Here is a 20,732-nt window from a genome sequence, read left to right as displayed (position 1 = left end):
ATTGCCAGGTAAACAGAGGTGTGTGGAGTAAGGAAACTTATTTAAGGTTTTGTTCCGCCCGGAAATCAAATCCAGATCCTCTCGCTTGCGAGGCTAGCACTCTACATCCTGTAAGACGCTTTGGGATGTCTCAGCGTGAAAGACATTGTATCAAATGCATGTATTATAATAATAATAGTATGCAAGGATTAATATAATTTTATTATAATGATACAGGTAACTTCAGTTTGGTGTGGAAACTCTTAAGCATGGGTGATGGGTTTCCACATGTATCAGACACCTGGCTGACCGCCCCCCACGTTATAATTTAACGGGTGTAAGGAGTGGGGGCAGCGAAAACAGTACAAAAATTTACATTTATATCTGCGCCTTCCATTTCACATCGGGAGTGGGTCCCAAGATGCTGTAACAAGAGGAGGTGCAGATTCATTTGAATGTTTTAAAAGTAAATCCACTTTACAGTGTATCCCGTGAAGCGCTTTGAGACGTCTCGAAGAGGTGACAGAGGCGCTGCGTCAAATGCAGTGGTGTTATTATGGTGATGATGATGATGATGAAATGAAGAGCAGTGAATGGGAGTGATTGACAGTGAGCAATGATTGACAGCTCCTGACCCCGAGGGGGGGGGTCAGCTGTCTGACCTCTGACCCGGAAGTGCGGGCTCTGGCTGCCGGAGCCGCTCCCGGTTCCCGGTTCGGTATAAAATAAGATCATTATAATTTTTTTTACATTAAAACAAGTCTTTTTTTTTGTGTGTGTGTATTTCGTTTCTTTCCAGTTCATGTGTCGCCGGGAGTGAGTCGGGCGCCTCCCCCGGACCCCGATGCAGAGGCAGAGCCGGGCCTCGCGGACGCGGGGCGGCGCTCAGGAAAGGCCGAGGATCAAAGAGGAGAAGCCCGATTTTAGGCCGCAGCCGCCCAAGCGCTCCAGCTCCGGCTCCTCCGGCGGCAGCTGGTCCCCGGTCCCGAGGAAACGTTCCCCCGGGGACCGTCGAGGCGCCAGGCGACCCGAGGCACCCTTGAGACGGGTGAGAAAAACTCCCATTTGTTAATAACAATAATAATAATGAAAATATCAGCAGCGGGAAATCGTGTGCATGTGTTTGTTCAGCCGTTTGGCCTCTGAGTTCGAAGTATTTCTGGATTCGAGCCCCGTCTCGAGACTCTAATAATCTTTGCATTTGATGCAACGCAAAACACGCAACCAATTCACTTTACAGTGTATCCCCGTGAAGCGCTTTGAGACGCCTCAAAGACGTGATAAGGCGCTGCATCAAATGCATCGATTATTATTAACGCCTCATCATTTTGTCGAGACGTCTCAGAAGGCTTCGCAGGATTTGCTGTAAAGTGTAGTGTCTGTGTATTCTGTGGGCGAAACGAGGCAGCCGGGTGCACAAAGGGGTGTCCCACAAACAGCCATGATGTGAGTGACCAATTTTATTCGGGGGATTGTTGACCAGGGCAGTAGGAGAGAAAAAAAAACTCCCTTCTCTTTTTGAACAGTGCATGGGATCTTTATCGTACACCTTAACAGGTACGGACAGGTTCATCAGTTTAATGTCTCATCCGAAGGACGGCACCACCAACGATGCAGTGCCCCCCCCCGACCCTTTGTGCTTACATACCCCTCAGTGCTGGCTGTTCGAGGCAGTTTGTGGGACATCGCTCCATGCAAAGTTGGCAGCTGCATTTGCCTATAAAGTACATAGTCATTGAACTTTACAGTAAATTGAGATGTTTTGACTATGTGAAAGTTGCTATTTCAATAGCAAGGAATATGTTTTTGGTTGCACAGGCTTAGTGTCAGACACACAGAAACTTTATGCTTCAGAGTTTCCAAACTACAATGATTTGCACTTATTCATTGCTAGTCATGTAGGAAAAATGTCTGAAAGCGCCTTATAGAGGCAGAGTGAGAGGATTGTCTACTGAAATTCCCTTCTTCTCATATTGTGATTGCGATCTTTAACATTTGTCTGGATGGTTTCAATGTCTATGACAAAGGATGGGAGCTCCCAACAGCCCAAAACTCCCCCCCACCCCTCCCCCCATCGGGAAGTCAGCCTAGAACCAAGTAAGCGTAATTATCAAAAGTGGCCAAGTGACATGATGAGTCCAAATTTCATTGTATTGAAAGGGGCATCTGTGTGTGTTTGAGCAAACTCACTTTGATTTAAATGTTTCTGGAGTGACAGCTAGTATTTCTTTTCATCTCAATACAGGAACCACAAGATCATGCTCGAAGGCAGCACAAGGAAAGACGACACCGAGATCGTTCAGAAGGTGACGAGCACAAGCGTAAAAAGGATGGCCACCGAGACCGACGGAGAGAGGCATCTGACCGAGGGCGAGCTCACGATGAGAGGAACATGAGGCCCCGCGCAGAGCCTGGGGTTAGTGGCCGCGACCGGGAGAGCCTGCAGCTGAATGAGCAACAGGCAGAGCGTGAATATCAGAATGAGCGAAGGCGTCAGAACCGCCAAAATCTCCAGACCCTTTCCAACGAGAATCCAGAATCTGATTCGAGGGACAGTCAGGTCAACGGTGGCGAGAGCACGCAGCCAAAGGAGGAGCCAAGCTTTGAGCTCTCAGGAGCTCTTGCAGAGGATGCAAATACCTTTCGTGGAGTGGTTATAAAATACAGCGAACCCCCAGAGTCCCGAATCCCAAAGAAAAGGTGGCGTCTTTATCCCTTTAAGAACGATGAGCCTCTCCCAGTCATGCACATTCATCGTCAGAGTGCCTATCTTTTGGGGCGGCAACGTAGGATAGTGGATATCCCGATCGATCACCCCTCCTGCTCCAAACAACATGCAGTGCTGCAGTACAGGTTGGTGCTGATGTGTAATCAGAACGAGAGATTTCGTACTTACAAAATCTGAATATCGCAATCTATCTCTGTGTACTGTTCCCGAGCTTGACTGTAAAATTGATAGTTCTCCAAACCGTTACACTGATGTTGATCTACGCCACCACATACAGAATGTACAGGCATAAACCGCTTATGTTCCATGCAGTCCAGTTTTAATCTGCCTGACTGCAGTCCTGTGTTACAGAAGCTGCATTTTTCTGTCCCCAAATTTTTCTCTGCCATCTACTTTTATCCTCTGGCTTCTCTTGTGTGCCTTGCCCTCTGTTTTGTCCCTTCCCTCCTGGGTTGGACATAAGACCTGAATATCGACTTTCGAATCGCTGTCGGTGATAAGACAGCTTGAGAGCAGTAGGAGGAAGCCTTAGTTTCACTGATGCCAATTGATTTTGTCAGAGCTGCAACTAAGTTTACTGAAACTCAGGTTATCAAATGCGCAGAGCTCTAGAAACAATCACTCTTGCATATTATTAATCCTATTAATGTCAATAATTAATGCATGCAATAGTTTTGCATATTATTGCAGATTTCGCCCACAAACTACACAGTCGATCCACTTTACAGTATGTCCTGTGAAAAGCTTTGAGACATCTCAGTGATGTGATAAGGCGCAAAATCAAATGCAAGGATTATTATTATTAAAGTGGTGCTTGTAAAATCACTTAGTAACACAGCAGCAATGCAAGACTCTTGTCACTTCCCTTTGAAAAGGTTGCTTGGAAGTTCTTGGCTAGATTCGGTAGAAATTTAAGGGTACGTTGTTGAGGAATTCACACCTCCTACAGTTCTATTGCAGCAGGGAAAATCCAGGCCCTGATGTAGACCCTGCCTCAAGGTGGGCTTAGTAGCCATTCCACCCTGAATCTCTGGGATCACACCATTTCCAGCTGGTCTATCCTGTTTTTTTTATACAGAGATTCATGATGACTTTTATACCGGTCGTCTTGAGTCAGAAGGCTGTGGGTTGAAGCCCCACACAGCTCATGGTCTAGGCTGACATTCCAGTTCCATGGGGAGGTGGGGGAGCACTACATTGTCAGACATTCTATCTTTCAGAAGAGATTTTAAACCAAGGCCCCATTGTTGAGCTGGATGTTAAAGCTGGATGACACTATTTGAAGGAACTTTCTCCTGGTTTCCTGTCCAACAATCTTCTAGATGAATTGGTCATTCACTTCATGGCTGTTTGTGGGACATTGCTGGGTGCAAATTAGCTGCGTATTAAATAAATATAGTATACAATAATCCTTGCAGACGTCTCAAAGCGCTTCACAGAATATACTGTAAAGTGAATTGACTGTATATTTGTGGGTGAAACGCGGCAGCCAATTGCGCACAACAGTGTCCCACAAACAGTCGTGGATTGAAGTGACCAATTTATTATTGTTTTTTTTCTTGAGAGATTATTATCAGGTGTGTGGAGTAAGGAATCGAATCGAACCCAGATCTCTCGCTGCTCTAACCACTGAGCTACAGGACTCCATGCAGTGATTGCAATTTACAGCAGTTCCCTGTGAAGCAGTTTGAGACATTGTGATGTTGTAGGCACTGTATTAAATGGATTTATTATTAGGGATGGCACATACAGAAGTAATGGTTTATGTTTTCACACCTGCAGACTTGTGGGGTACACACGGAACGATGGCACGGCAGGCCGCAGGGTGAGACCGTACATCATCGACCTGGGCTCTGCCAACGGCACGTACCTCAACAACCAGCGCATCGAGGCCCAGCGCTACTATGAACTCCGAGAAAAAGATGTGCTGAAGTTTGGCTTCAGCAGCAGGGAGTATGTCATTCTCCACGAGTTCTCAGACACGGCTGAGGTGGACGCAAAACAAGAGCAGGATGAAGACGAAGATGAGGAAGTAGATGATTGATACGGGCTCCGCTGACTGACTGTGAAATCGGCAGTGAAATCTTACTTTTCCCTTTTAACTTTAGAGAGCAATAGCTGTGCTTCACTCTAACTGTAAGTATATTGGACTGTTCACTCCCACCCAGACACCCCCCCCTTTTCAAAGCCAAACCAAGTCATGGCATGTGAGGGCCCTCCTCATTCAAACCCAACAAAACCTTTCAATTTACCAAAACACACCTCCAAGTCCAGCTGGATTCAATTGCATTTCCCTTTAGACCAAATCTGTGTTCCTTCATATTTCCATGTTTTTCGGAAAGGTGTTGACAGAACGGTTGCAAGGAAGCTGGGGAATTGGCCACAGTATAAAATCTTGTGAAAGCAGCACCAAGTGTTAATTGACGATATGGGGTGGGGGGTGATATATTCATTGTTCCTTGGGCTTTGATTTTCTAGGTTTAGACCATGAATAAGAAGCACGGGCTGGCAATGTTACAGTAGTCACATCTTTGCTTCAACCCCATATTCACGCCTGTGTTGCTTTTCACGACTTTCTCCCACTCCCTAATCCTGAGTTGCAGTTAGTTGCCTGTCAGATGTCTCTATGTTACTATTCCTCCGAGAGAAGACTTTGGGTTGAGATTCTCATGTAAAACCTATCCTGAACCCAGATAGTGTTGATGAGCTTCTTGACTCTCCTACGCATTTACTTGGTGAGTAAGTACATTATAGAAAAGGCCAAGATTTGAATGTTTTGACTGACGTTTATTTTAAGGTGAGATCTCTTTGCAAAATATAAGATAATTTTTTTTTGTGGGGGAAAGAAATGCAGGGTCTTTTTCTCTCTTCCCCGAACTCCCAGATGCCTTATGTAAAAGTGAAAGATCGTTACACTTTTTGTTTCTGAGATTGGTCAGGCGAAAGCATTGACTTCCACGGATGAGGGTGTGAGTTTAATTCCCTGCCTGTCTGTAGATTGAGTTTTGCTGGTTTCAAGCCCTGTTTGGGGACAGTATGTTTGAAACCAGACCAGTCAGACTCTTGTCTTCAAATGTCTTGTCAATTGTTAAGGAACTGAGCAGGAAACATTGGAGTAAAATTTACTCCAATAAAAATCAAGATGTCTTTAGAGCACCTTAGAAAAAGTATTTACTAAATGTGCTGGTTACATCCAACGGTCGGCACCAGTAATCTCCCCCCATTTATTTTCATTATGTTGGCAAGCTTTTTAGAGACATGGAAAAGGTTAGGTTTGATTGTCAGCTGTCTGCCAAAAACCTTAACGTAAGGTCAGATCCAGGGCAGAATCTTATGTCTTTCAGGAGCTGTGATAATCAATGGGAAAGGTTTGGGGAGCACGGAATTTACAGACCTATTGCCCAGCTTGCTTAAGTCGTATTTACTTTAAGTACATTAAAGTATTGCAATGCCTTTGCTCATTGGAAAAATATACACTCTGGACCAAACAGCTCTGCTGCATGGGGGTGGGGTTGAGAAACGCCAAAGTATATTGATGTATTTGGGTGATCGGGACATCGCTTTAATTGCAGGATTGATGGCAACCAAAATTCTGAAAAAGACCTTTACTGCATTCGCACACAACGAATGTATGGCCAAAAAACAAGCAGTTGAGGGGAAGGGAAACACCTGTTTATATTTTTTTTCTACTTAAAATAATTACACATTCTCCCCCGTCCCAAACCCCTTTGTGAACAAACACATCTACTAGAGGTGTGTGGGTTTGCAAACCAAAGTGTTGCAGTCAATCCCCGAGTGCGGCAGTCCAGTAAACAAGCGATTGTCCGTCCTGTGATACCGGGTTGTTGCTGAGCAACAGGAGAGAGCAGTGAACAATGACACGGGTGTACCTTTGACACGTTTTGCTATTAAATGAAAACTGTTTTAAAATATCTGTCAAAATTCTATTTTGTTGTACCAAGGAAACTGATGTTTTGTGGATTGTAATTGTGCCTTTTACAATCTGCTGCGTTTTCCCTTTTTGGCACTGTTCAATTTTTAGTAAAAAAAATAGATTTCAATGCACCATGTTGCACAATTGTTCAATTCATTGTTCAATATATGAAACAAGCTGGTTAGCTAAAGAAAGGCACCAACAGTCACATCACTGTAACATCAGCGCTCGAGGTCACCAGTTTGAATCCTGGTCTGCTAAGGTAGCAGTTGATCTGATCTGGACATTTGCAACTATCTTTAGCCCCTTAAGCAGGAGAGGAAGAATTGGGAAGTAATTGCACTCTTGCTCACTATCCAGAGGCATCTGATAGAAAGCACATATGTAGATATTGGATTTTGTGCGTCATTATTGTGCAAATTGGCTGCTGTGTTCACCTACAAAATACAATCACGACCCTTTCCATTATATTCTGATATACTTTGAGGTGTTCTCCTGATGTGCTAGAGCACCGTAACAAGTACAGTTATCATACTTTGGATAATCTGCTTAGTGCTCACACATAAGCATGAATGAATAATAATAATCCTTGCATTTGATATAGTGCCTTATCACTTTGTCAAGTTATCTCAAAGCACCTCACAGAATATACTGTAAAGTGAATTGACTTTATTTTGTGGACGAACGAGGCAGACAATTTGTGCATGGCAATGTCCCACAAACAGATATGGAGTGAGTGACCAATTTTTTAATTTGGAGCTTGTTGGCCAGAACACCGGGAGAAACTCCCTTCTCTTTTCGAATAGTGGCATGAGATCTTAACATCCACCTGAATAGCGAGACGGGACCTCGGTTTAATGTTGTATCCGAAGGACGGCACCTCTGACAATACAGGACGCCCCCAGCACTGCATTGGAGGTGTCAGCTTATTTGATTCCAAGTCCTGACATGGAGAATGAACCCACAACCTTCTGACTTAGATGCGAGAGTGCTACCACTACGCCAGGCTGATTGCTGCAAAGCTGTTCTGGGAAATAAACGACTCTGACGTTTGGCCATACCATTTGATGCCTCTCTGTCTAAACGCAAGAGGGGACTCATTTCCCTGGACTCAAACTCCACTGGAACCGGAAGCATTCTAGTACTCACTCGCACAATCAGACCCGTCCTGACTCGCACATGGCCAACTGTCCAATCGCCAGTAACCTCTGGGGAGTGCAGCAAGGGGAGGGGGATGGAGGAGAGGACATTGACAATGCTCGCGCTGTACTGTAGGAGGTCGTGATTTGGGACTGCGTTTATGTGGGCTCAGATTAATTGTTTTTTTTATACAAATGGTTATGGGGAAAATTATTCAATAAACTGGATTACTTGTATATCGGTGTTCAATTAACCCATCTGTAGTCTTAGATTAAGCGTGCAAATGGTTTGGGGGGTTCCAAATTCTATTCAATAAACCAAACCATTCAATTAACCGAATTTCACTGTAAAAAGTGCCTGTTGTTTGTGTTGATTTGTACCCCATCAAGAACCAGTGTCTCCTAGAAAGGAAAAGCTGAGGAATTGGTAACTAAATATCAAGCTACACTGCACAATACAAAGCGCTTTTCACATTGGGAGAATGCCTGAATGATTACCCTAACCCTAACTTGTCAACAACAACTGGGTTGGAAACAAGAGAATATGGACAGACATCCATTCCCTGACTAGAACCGCTTTCCTCCACCACTGCCACATCACCCACCTCTGAACATTATCTCACACCTAAAGCAGCTGAAACCCTCGTACAAGCATTCGTTACCTCCCACCTCGATTCTTCCAATGCCCTCCTCGCCGGTCTCCCCAACTCCCCATAAAATACAACTGATTCAAAATTCCACTGCACATATAGCTCAGTGGTTAGAGCACTCGCCTTGCAAGCGAGATACCTGGGTTCAATTCCAGGCAGAGGGCGAAACCTTGGGCAAGTTTCCTTACTCCATATGTCTAATAATGATCCCTCCAAAACAAAACAATAATAAATTGGTCATTTTCAATCCACGACTGTTTGTGGGACATTGCTGTGTGCAATTGGCCGCCGCGTTCGCCCACAAATATAAAGTCAATTCACTTTACAGTATATTCTGTGAAGCGCTTTGGGACGTCCTCCTGACGTGAAAAGCGCTATATCAAATGCAAGGATTATTATTATTATATTCTCATCCATATTTAACTCCATACCCCAGACCTTTTTAGATTTTACGGGCTCTCTTGTAGAACAAATTGATGTCAAGATCCTGACATACAAATCACTTCGTGCCCTGGGCACCTCCCCATCTCTCAGACTTGCTTTCACCCGTCTCCACCACCCGCTGGCTCCGCTCGGTGGCTCCCGCCTCCTGCATGTCCCTCGTTCCCTACGCTCCACCGTTGGTGCCGGTGGTTTCAGAAACTCGGGAATTTTCTGACTCAATCCCTCCGCTTTTGGCCCCTCGTCCCATCTTCAGATCGCACGTCGAAAATTCCTCTTCGACCATGTTTACAATACCAAATACGATTTGTACAGCGCCTTTCACATGGGGGGGACATCCCAAGGCACTGTCACCTGTGGTCCGTCCCTCCCTGTGGTTTGGCATCAGGGCTCTGAGACACTCCCCCTGCGGTTGAAGTGGAGTCCTGTAGCTCAGTGGTTAGAGCACTCGCTTTGCAAGTGAGAGACCTGAGTTCAATTCCAGGCAGAGGGCGAAACCTTGGGCAAGTTTCCTTACTCCACACAGAGCCTAATAATAATCCCTCCAAAACCAAAAACAATAATAAATTGGTCATTTTCAATCTACGACTGTTTGTGGGACATTGCTGTGCGCAATTGGCTGCCGCGTTCGCCCACAAATATACAGTCAATTCACTTTACAGTGTGTTCTGTGAAGCGCTTTGGGACGTCCTCCCGACGTGAAAAGCGCTATATCAAATGCGAGGATTATTATTATTATTATTAAAGTGCTATGAGGCGAGAGTGTGAAACCAGACCAGTCCAGTAGGTGGCGCTGTGAGCGATGGGGTGCGAGGCGGCCTCCGGGCGGCAGGTGGCGCTGTGCGGCCGCCGCTCGCTCCCCCGCAGGCCCGCGGACCGGCCGCTTCCCCCTCACCGCCGCCGCCGCCGCCGCAGGAGGAGCTGAGCCGCCGCTGTCCGTGCGGGTGGGCGGGCGGGGGTCCGCGCGATGGCGATGCACAACAAGACGCAGACGCCGCAGATCCCGGACACCCGGCGGGAGCTGTCGGAGCTGGTGAAGAGGAAGCAGGAGCTGGCGGTGAGCGAGGCCCAGGCCCCCGGGGGGCGGGTGGGGGAGCCGCCGGGGGGCAGAGCCAGGAAAGGCCGGGGACTGGAGGCCTCTGGGGCAGCCGAGGCTTCTCGCCTCTGAGTCACAAGGGATGGGTTCAGACCCCACGTCGGCACTTGGGCGTCACATAGTCTAAGCTGAGACCCGACCCCCCGAGCAGCGCTGGGGGGGGGGGCGGCGGTGTCGGAGGCGCCGCCTTCGGATCAGACGTTAAACCGAGAGCCCTTCCTTTTTGAAGGGTCAACTCCCCCCCTCCCCCCTTCACTCCCCCATTCCCCCCCATTCCCCCCTCCCCCCATTCCCCATTCCCCCCCATTCCCCCCCCATTCCCCCCTCCCCCCATTCCCCCCCATTCCCTCCCCCATTCCCCCCCATTCCCTCCCCCATTCCCCCTCCCCCCATTCCCCCCCATTCCCTCCCCTCCCTCCCCCATCCCCCTCACCTCCCCCATCCCCCCATTCCCCCCTCACCTCCCCCTCCCCTCCCCCTCACCTCCCCACATCCCCCCCTCCCCTCCCCCTCCCCCCCCACTCACCTCCGCCCCCCCCCCCTCGGCTCGGGGTCAGACTCCCCCACTGTCAAGCGCTCCGGGACACTACCCCACGTGAAGAGCGCTGTGTAAATGCAAGTAGTTGTTGTTGTCGTCCCGTCTGCCTGTTCGGGGGATGTTCAAGATCCCGCGCGCACTGTTCGAAAGAGAAGGTACTCTCTCTCTCTCTGTGTCCTGGCGAACAATCCCCTTCCCCCCCCCCCCCCCACCCCCAAATAAAATGGGTCATTCATTTTACGGCTGTTTGTGGGACGTCGTTTGCCGTGTTCCACCTGCAAAATACGCAATTTTCTGTATTTTGGGGCGTGAAAGGCACTGTGTTTATTGTTACGATTGAACGCGGCAGAATTACGAGGTGGACGGAGCTGATCTTATTATGTCGGGTGGTCTCGAAATGGATCTTAAAGCTTAATTCTTGCAGTTTTTGATACAGCGCTGTATCATGTCATCGAGTCGTCTCAAAACGCTTCACAGGATTTTATGCTTTACTGGCTGTTTTTTTTGCTGACAAGTCGACTCAGCCCCCAAAATGTTTTTTGGGGATTGGATTGATCTACGACATTTTCTTTTCTTCTTTTTGCAAACTGTAGCAATGAATGACAGAGGAGGGGGTAGATTTAATGTTGCAATTACTAAGTATCAAATGTGGAATTATTGAGGGTATATTAGCAATGGTGTGTTAGCGCACTGCCAATAATAATAATAGCAATCCTTGTTTTGATATACCACCTTATCACGTCTTCTAGACGTCTCAAGGCGTTTCATATAAACTGAATTGACTGTATGTTTTGTGAAGGAAACGTGGCAGCCAATTGTGCACAGCAGTGACCACAAACAGATGTGGTTTGAGTGACCATTTTTTTAAGGCATTATTGCCCCTGGAAAAGCGATCCTCCAATCGACTAACAACCGGGTTCCTACTAACTGCGAGGTAAACAGAGCTGTGTGTACCAAGGAAAGTTGCCCAACATTTCGCCCTGCCGGGAATCGAACCCAGGTCTTCTCGGTTGCGAGGCGAGTGCTGTAAGCACTAAGCTACGGGACTCAAAGCTGAGTGATATCTTGAGCTGTCCCGACAGTGGGGATTTACAGTGTGTAAGTATACTATAGGAATTGCAGTGGAGTGGGAGCCAGGTCTGGTTGAAGCAGTGATATCCATGTGTTTTTACTGCACGTTGTGGCAGCAGTAAGCGCTTCATTATGTAATTATTAAGGGATGTGTTCACAAAAACAGTCTGTTTGGACCACCGCAATCGCTGCACAACTATTCAGCGAGCAGCTGAGATGTGTGGAAAGTTTTCGGGTTTGGCAAGTGTCCCAGTTTAGTTTGGTTGAATTTGAAGATGACGGATCTGATGGTATATTTCACACAAAATCTCTGGAAAAACAAAATTTGGTCACTCAATCCATGACTGTCAATGGGACACTGCTATGTGCAATTGGCTGCCACGTTTTGTCCACAAAATATATAGTCGCTTCACTTAACAGTATATTTTGTGAAGCACTTTGAGACCTCTCAATGATGTGATAAGGCGCTATATCAAATGCAAGATTATTATTACTATGTCTGCCTCAAAATATTCAATTTGTTTTTAATAATAGTAATAATTCTTTCATTTACTATAGCGCCTTATCATGTCATCAAAATGTCTCAAGCGCTTCACAGGATATACTGTAGTCCATTGAATCCATATTTTGTAGGCAAAACAGATTTAAAATTTTAAAAATTTATCTGTAGCCACCTAGTGATTTTTGACAATCCGATGTTCATTTTAACTCTTGAGTCTGCGGTGAAAGGGGACTCACACTTCGTGCAACAACAATCTAGATTTTTATGGTGGGAGGATGTCTCAAAGCGCAATTAGGTAACAGCAAAAAAAAAGCTCTGCTATCCTAGACTTTGGGAAATTACACATTCTGTTCTGAGTTGAAAGGAAATATTTAAGCAATTTAGATAATGTGCTGAGTTCTGTCCCCACTCCTGTAGATTGAAGAATTTTGTCTTTAAACAAGGTTGAGAACCCAAACACAGTCAAAATTCTTGTCTGACTATTTTGCCTCCACAGCAGTCATTTATTTTGGCTTTTTTTTATCTTTGCAGGAGACGTTGGCAAATTTAGAACGACAGATTTATGCTTTTGAAGGCAGTTACTTGGAGGATACGCAGATGTACGGCAATATTATTCGAGGATGGGACCGTTACCTGACCAATCAAAAGTATGTTTAAAAGCAAGAATCCCAAACCACAGGACTTGCTACAGATTCCCATTAAACATAGATAATCCATGCTGACATTTTCCAGTGTAGTGCTGGGGATAGTACCGCATTGTTAGTACACCTACATCTGACTATTCCTGGCTATTTGAAAAGTAAAAGGAGTTTTTCCCAGTGTTCTGCGCCAACAATCCCCTAGATAAAATTGATCACTTGCTTTATGGCGGTTCATGGGACAACAACTATATTGTATTTATATTTTCATGCACTGTAGCATCTCAGAAAGTTTAACAATGGCGAAGTTTAATGCTAAACCAGAAGGTAACTGGGTATATTGACGAGGGGAAGGAACATCGCTGGGCGCAATTGGCTGCTATGTTCGTCTGCAAAATAAGGTTACAGCATATTCTGTGAAGCACTTTGAGATGCACTCCCAACATGAAAGGTGCTGCATCAAATATAAAAATTGCTATTTATTGGATAACATATAAACTGAAGTTACATAGTGTAAGATTCACTATTGAATTCTGACATCAAGTTTGCAAGAGAACAAAGAGTTTGTTTCGAAGTCTTCTCAATTTATTTGTGATGTAAATTGTAGCAGTATTGACAGACAGGCTTGTCTCCCGGTCTGGTCTCTGAGCCTTGTTGTCTGACAGTGCAGTCAGGTGATATACTCCCTGTGTCTGCCAATGCCCTCAACCAGACACAGCTCTAGTAATATTTTTCTTTATTTTGATATTGTGCCTCATCACGTTATTAACAAGTCTCAAAGCAATTCACAGAATTTACTGCAAAGTGTCATAACTGTGCATTTTGTGTGTACGAAAGTGGCAGCCAATTTGCACGTGATGGTATCCCACAAACATGAATGACTGATTTTAACTGGCAAATTATCGCCCGGAACACCACAAGAAACTCCCTTCTCTTTTCGAACAGTAACACGGGATCTTCCATGTCCACCTAAACAGGCAGACGAGACCTTAGTTTAGCTGATCCTGGACACCAGCCTTGCGCTCCATCCCAACTCCCAGCTCGGGTGCAAACATTGACTGTCCAGTGCCTTGAGATTGGCCCCTGACTTGAAAGGCGCTGTATAAATGCAATTTGTTTTTGGTGGCTTTGAGTTTCTCTCCTTCTTTCCTGGCATGTGCTTGTCACCTCTCCCTGTTGACAGCTGAGATCAGGAACTCGCTGTGTAAGGAAGCTTGACGCCGCTAGTGGTGTGTGTAAATGAGATTGTCCAACACGCTGTGTTGCATTTCAGAAACACTAACAGTAAGAACGATCGGAGGAACAGGAAGTTCAAAGACGCTGAACGTCTCTTCAGCAAGTCGTCCGTGACCTCCGTGGCTGTGAGTACCCACCCATCTGCTTTGCTCCTCGAGCCCCAAGGAAAAGGCAGAGCAATAATTACCGTCACAGGTTTAAAATAAAACATTGTACCACACTGACGAAGAACAGCCAATAACCAGGGTGTGTAGTGAACATAGAGAAGCTGCTGAGCCAGGCAGTGCGAAGGAGCTGATTATAAAGCACTGTCGCTGAAACAGCTTCACTTACAGGCTAGGCTGGTATTGATGCCGTTCCCTCATGTTGTCAGGCAAGAGGACGCCTGCCAGCGCTGCGCAGACCTGTAGCAAGGCAACTAACGCTTCTGCGTCTTGATCTGTACAAGTAAACTTCATAGTTTCCATTCATTCTCAAGGAAGAGTGAAATAGCACATACATACACATGTGTACACACGGAGACACACACTCACTGGGTGACACACTCAAATACTTGTATGTATGCTTGCGTGCCTTCATACATAGTCACAGGCTCCTACGCAGTCATTGATGCATTCACATGCACGTGCAAAGACATGCACAGACATGTATTGTTAATGCCATTTTGTGCTGCTACAGTATACTGGTGCCTTTGTTCACACAATGTTTGCGGCATCTCGTTGCAGGCTGTCAGTGCTTTGGCTGGTGTCCAGGATCAGCTAGTAGAAAAACGTAAGTGTTGACACTAAACTAACGCCTATTTGTAACGTAGACCTGCCTCATTCAGTGGGCTTTGCAGTAGACAGGTGATGTTCAGTTTGATTGAAATATGGTAATACAAGGTTTAGTGCACTCCAGCTATTTGTGGTGAGGTTGGAGTTGGAATTGATGACAGTATTCAGATAGCATCAATAAACCTCTCAGAGAGCTTGTGATTTATTTTATTTCAGTTCGCTTTTTACTCACTCCCCACTATGCTGGTTTTGTAAAGATCAAATAACAAAGATTAATAACAGCCTCCAAGCAGTCCTGTTAACATGACATTTTGTAGGAAGCCAGGATTGTTAAACACCTTTTGAGGACCTACGGGCATGGACTGTGCAACGTATCTTGACGATATGGCACATGTACACTATTCATAAAGAGAAGCCATCGTACTAAGTATTATAATAATCCTTGTATTTGATATAGCGCTTTTCACGTCTTCTAGATGTCTCAAAGTGCTTCACAGGTTATACAGTAAAGTAAATTGACTGTATATTTGTGAGCAAAACGTGGCAGCCAATTGCGTACAGCAGTGTTCCACAAACAGTGACCAAATTATTATTATTGTTTCTTTTTCTTGAGGGATTATTATCAGTCGTGTGGAATAAGGAAACTTGCTCAAGGTTTTTCACTGCTGGGAATCGAACCCAGGTCTCTTGCTTGCAAGGCGAGTGCTCTAAACACTGAGCTACAGGACTCCCAACATTACTATACAAGCTCTAGGGAATTAGCTGGTTAATTTCCAGCAGTCACCCCAACACTCACTCTGGAGTCCCCAAGCCTGGACTTTTGCTAACCTGCGCCTAATAGACCCCGGAATTAGGTAATCAGGATATATCCTTTCGGGAGAGAGTGCCATTCCATTGCAGGCACAGAGACGTTTCCATGTGTAGGTTGGATGTGTAGAACTCTGTCTGGTTTGGAGACTCTTAAGCATGATGATGGGTTTCGGCATGTGTCAGATACTGGGCTTACCAAAAAATATGCTAAGCATTGTGTTCGGAACAATAGGTTTTAAATTGGGGTCCATGTTGTATCTCAAGGACTAATTGACAGTTGTGTGCTTGCGTGCATGTGTGCGCGTGTGTGAAATACTTTTATTACTGTTGCTTGGGAGGGGTGAGGGTTGAATATGCAGAGATACTGCCTAACCTTGACTCAAACCCTACTGTGTGGAATGTTGTAGGAGAACCAGGCAGTGGAACTGAAAGCGATAATTCCCCAGACTTTCAGAATCAGGAGAACGAGCCGAACCAAGAAGACACGGAAGAGGTGGACGGATCCCACCTGCAGGGAGTGAAGGCACAGAAAGCAGCCTCCTCCATCTCCTCTGGCAGCCATCATGGCAGTCACAAAAAACGGAAAAACAAAAACCGGCACAGGTAGGTCTAGCCCACAGCATGTCAGGTCAGACACGGCACCTGCAAAACCTCCACCAATTCATTTCTTTGACAGTTAAAGCAAAACAGGTTGTCAGCCAAGGGAAGTGTTTGCATCTGTGTTGTTGTGTGATGTACAAGTGACATCTTTTAACTATTCACTATGTTAATTGTGAAGGGCCCTGTCATTAAGGCTGCACTTGAATCATTCTAATTGTACCAGCGAATTTTCTTTAGGGACAGAGAGAAGTAAATTGGGCCCAGGTTCAATCCCCCAGTCAGTACTGAGATGCTAAGTGAGTTGATCTGAGTCACAAGTTTGAGGTAGGTGGAAATCAGCCACGTTTTCTACTCCTGATAGCTGTCCAGGGGATCCCCATGCTGGAAGTTGTTTACATGTCAAGTAGGGGCAGAGTCAGGCTTGCTCGCATGCTCTCACAGTTGAATATTCTGCCAAAACTCACTGATCAAGGCTATGCTATATGGATAATGGCCACTTGGCCAGGGCGTTTGGCACCTGTGGAACTGTACCTCAGTAAAAATTGAAAGGTCTTCAATAGAGTTAAACGGAGAGAAATAAGAAACACTTCAGACATTTTTCTTCCTCTCGCTTCCAGGACCCCTCCCTCACTCCCTTAAATCATTCCTTCCCTTCTTTAAATTAGCCAGGTCACATTTTTAAAAGAAATTGTATGATGTCTCTCACAGTGCCAGTGATCCTTAGCCTTTTTGTTAAAAGTTCCTATTTCTACCCAAAGTTTTAGCAGCTCTGATTTGGATGTTAACTTGTGTTGCTTTCTTTCCTTCTCTATGCTGCGGCCCAGCCCGTCTGGCATGTTTGATTATGACTTTGAGTAAGTTTGCTTTCTGTCAGCATCCGTACCGTGTTGTGTGCCAGTAATTCATTTCCCTGTCCTGTGGTGTCTAGATCATAAACCTCTACTGGCCTTATTCTCTTTAGCTGAATTTGTACCTTTATTTATTACAAGTTGCTATGTTGCTAAGCTAAGTCGGTGGAGAATTGAAACAGATTATCGCTGAGTATTAATACAGTCAGCAAAACACTCATATTCTGAGTATACGGGTAGTATTGAAGGACAGCAGCACAAATGAATCAGTTGTAATAATAGTAATTATCCTTACATTTAGTACCTCACCTTTCACGTCGGGAGGACGTTTCAAAGCATATCACAGGATATACTATAAAATGTAGTGACTATTTTGTAGGTGAATCAGGCAGGTTATAAATTATAGAAAGAGAACAGTGCAACATAGAAAGGGGAAATATCCAATCTAATGTCCATCTCCTGCTCACTCCCCACAAGCTGTAATAATCCTCTTTCTCAAGCATCTTTTTACTCTGCTTTTTAAAGAATTTTGGGCTTTGCTTCAACCACAGTTTGTGGGAGGGAATTCCACCTCCAGCCACTCTGTGTTTAAAGGATTATCTTTCCGAGTTCCTGCTGTTCCTTTTGAGATCATTTTAAATTCATGTGTCGTGACTGATGCAAGTAAACTGGCATTATTTACCCCGACATAATCGTTTATTATTATGAAGTTCTTGAAGTTTACAGAGAGAATTTTGCTATCAGTGAGTTTGTGTATTTTTGAATTGATAAATTGACTTTAAATTATAATAATAATAAATTAGCTTTAACAATTTCAAAGGAAACTCCCTGATGGCTCAGTTAGATAACCCGTTGCTTGTAAAGTCAGTATTAGGATTGTAATATTTTTCGTAATGTGATTCTGCAGTACTGTGCACGAGAGGGTGTGGGTTAGGCAGGTAAATTATCCTGCTCCATCTTGTAGGGATTGCAGGCCTACAGTTCACTTGGCAAATGTTTAGGGGCTCCCTCTCCCCCCACCACCCCGATTCCCCTCCTCCGCACTTCTCTCCACAAAGCGCTGATTGATGTTGGGAACAGTCCCACAGGAGCCAGCCTGACCCTGGAGACACACGACATCGAAAGGCAATCCTGCCCACACACGTGCACTTTCCAGCAGGGGACCAGATAGTGATGAGGTGTAGGAACTCTGGCTGATTACGTTTTCTCCTCCCAAACTCAGGGGCAAATTACAGTGAGATTAACTAACTCAGCAGGGCACAGCAATCAAACCTGCTGATCATTGTGGCTCAGATTCACCCCAGGCAGTAATGTCATCAACTGAGCCTTCAATGGAACTCCCTCCTTCCCTCCCTCACGCTCTCTCTCCCTCTCTCTCTTCCTTCGCCCTCCCCCCCCCCCCCCCCCCAACTGGATATTCTAAGGCAGGGATGGCCAACTTGCCAGTGACCAGAATAATGACTATTCTGCATGTGTGGAACGTGGCCACACATTGGCCATCCGTGTTCTCGTGGGCTGAGTCTTGAGACTCAGCCCTCGAGAGTTGGAAACTGAAACAGATTTTTTTGTGTTCAAAGGGTCAGTGCAGAGCGTGCATGAATCTGAAGTAGTTTGACACTGTGTACAATATAGTGTTGCTGTTCAGTAACACTGGATGGTACGGGGTTTTTTATGGGTGCGCAACGTATCTACAGACTAAAGTTATTCAATTTTACTTGCAGGATTGATATCAAGCTTAATAAAAAACCAAGAACTGTGAGTATGAGCTCTTTGCCTTTAGAACCGTTTTTTGTGGCATTTCAATGGAAAGTTTTGCATTGTGTGGATGGCTTTACAAGAGTTGTCGTAGTTTCAGCTCCAATATCAGTGACTGGTGTAGGCGTGAATTATGAATTAGAGACATAGACGTTTCAAGCATAGGAGGAGACCCATTGACTCTCTGCTGATGCTCATTCACCAAGGCCAGCCACTGTCCCTTTGTATAGTGCTTTGCATTAGGCAGTAGTGAATTGCATAATATGTATTCTTCTTTGAATAAATATGGCAATATTACGTCAGATCTAGAGGGCACATTGGCAACAGTGTACTGTGCCTGGAGGAGTTTCCTCACTAAAACATTGGGATCATACAAAGGAATATAATTCAGTGTATGGAGAAGGATTCAAATCTGTTCTAATCTAATAAAATGATGGAACAACAGTTTGCATTTATAAAGTGCTCTTCATGCGGGATAGGTCCCAGGACGCTGGCAGGCTTGATTGGCTGAAAGCCTCCTGTTCTGTACAAACAGTGCAGTCTCCTAGCCTGTAGTATTTTGGTCTAAACATGTGCCTGGTTAGGATAAAGACTGCTCGTAGCTGTCTGCATGGGGTTGCCTCTTTAATTCTCAGTGTAACTTTGTCTTCTCACCCCCTGCAGGACTATTAATTAATCCACTGCCAGTCATGGACGGCAATAGCTGGGTTTGATCCCTTAAGGCAGACGAATGTGCGCTGAACGCTGAATCCAGTTCATTCCAGGCGTCGCCCGAACTCGATACCATGAGAGGACTCGGCTCCCGAGATCCCTGCAAAGTCCCCGCATTCTATGAAATGTTGCTGTGAGACTGTATTGAGATAGTTTGTCATTTGTACCATGTATACATACCATCTACAATTGGATTTAATAGTCAATTTAATCTGTTAGTCTTGGGGGGAGGGCGGCGGGGGAAGGAGGGATGCAATTGATTGCTTTTTATGCCTGGTTCATCTCATTTTGACCATTTAACGTCACCCGTTTTTCATCACGCGACATTATTTGGAATAAAAATGAAGTGTTTATTTGGTAAGGTCAGACAGAGGTTCTCAATGCTTGTTGACATCATTGCTATTTAACTGTCACAGCAATTTTTGGGGCTTTTGATCAGAGGCGACTGTGAAACCCATCTCGTTCTGTCTCAGTCGTGTCTTGTGCACTTCAGAAGCAGATTTAACTCTGCCATTGTATAAAAGCTTCAATGACCCAAACCAGATATTGCTTTGATGGAATTCGATTTCAACTTCGCAGCCACATTTGGTTTTATTTTTGGAATCCATTGTTTTTTTGGGTTGCGCTTCGGAAATATTGTAGGTATAAATATTTGCCTTTTCAATTTGTACAATTATGACTTTGTTGTTTGGACACATGGCTTTATTATTTTTTTTAAAAAAGAAAAAATGGATTTGTGACCACTTTGTATTATAAAAATCCCTGAAACGCATTGCCGAGTTTATAGCATTATTAAGCACTGCCTGCAGTTTGCAAATGATACATCGGTAAAGTAAGACTGCCCTGGGTATGAGCGCAAAGGGCGATAAAGTGACATTGTGGTGGAAGTGTTTGAAATCTAGCAAATAAACATGCCAACTTCACATTGTTTTAATCCTAAATGTGTGTTACAACTTTCCCTGCTGTTTTGGCTGCCGCAGTATAAAGTCCAGAGCTCCTCCTTGCCCCTTCCGCGCCCCCCCACCACCTATCAAAATCTGCCTTAAGACCTACCTTTTAAACTGCTTTTTATCACCTTTCTATCCTCCCCATACCTGAACCCAGCTCTGGCTCTCGGTTGTAAGAAGCTCCAGGACACATCCTCCCAGTGTGAAACACGCTATTGTATATTAATGTAAAATAATTCTTGATTCACTGTTGGGAGCCTCCATGGTAAGTGGGTTGCAGTGGTGAAAAGTAACCCTTCGAGAACAGTCTTGTCAACACACCATTCCTTTCATACG

General features: G+C 45.1%; 2 protein-coding genes across 3 annotated transcripts; both read left to right on the top strand.

The window, feature by feature from the left end:
- The first annotated feature begins 635 nt into the window (after positions 1-635).
- On the top strand, positions 636-6,772 carry snip1 (Smad nuclear interacting protein). Its single transcript, XM_007906748.2, has 3 exons — positions 636-1,027; positions 2,225-2,832; positions 4,490-6,772. Exons 1-3 carry the CDS (start codon positions 824-826, stop codon positions 4,749-4,751), a joined length of 1,074 nt encoding a protein of 357 aa, XP_007904939.1. The 5' UTR covers positions 636-823; the 3' UTR covers positions 4,752-6,772.
- A 3,013-nt stretch (positions 6,773-9,785) lies between these two features.
- On the top strand, positions 9,786-20,372 carry meaf6 (MYST/Esa1-associated factor 6). 2 transcript variants are annotated; one of them, XM_007906749.2, is made up of 8 exons: positions 9,786-9,928; positions 12,610-12,725; positions 13,990-14,077; positions 14,678-14,723; positions 15,943-16,138; positions 16,960-16,989; positions 18,705-18,738; positions 19,402-20,372. In XM_007906749.2, the coding sequence occupies exons 1-8, from the start codon at positions 9,839-9,841 to the stop codon at positions 19,408-19,410; spliced, it is 609 nt and encodes a 202-aa protein (XP_007904940.2). In that variant the 5' UTR covers positions 9,786-9,838; the 3' UTR covers positions 19,411-20,372. The 2 variants fall into 2 exon arrangements, with proteins under 2 accessions (XP_007904940.2, XP_042194813.1); XM_042338879.1 differs by lacking the exon at positions 16,960-16,989.
- The last annotated feature ends 360 nt before the right edge of the window (positions 20,373-20,732 follow it).

This window comes from Callorhinchus milii, unplaced genomic scaffold (assembly GCF_018977255.1).
Source record: "Callorhinchus milii isolate IMCB2004 unplaced genomic scaffold, IMCB_Cmil_1.0 Scaffold10, whole genome shotgun sequence".
Lineage (NCBI taxonomy): Eukaryota > Metazoa > Chordata > Chondrichthyes > Chimaeriformes > Callorhinchidae > Callorhinchus > Callorhinchus milii.
Note: the sequence above shows the minus strand (reverse complement) of the source record. Positions and strands in the feature narration are given on the sequence as shown.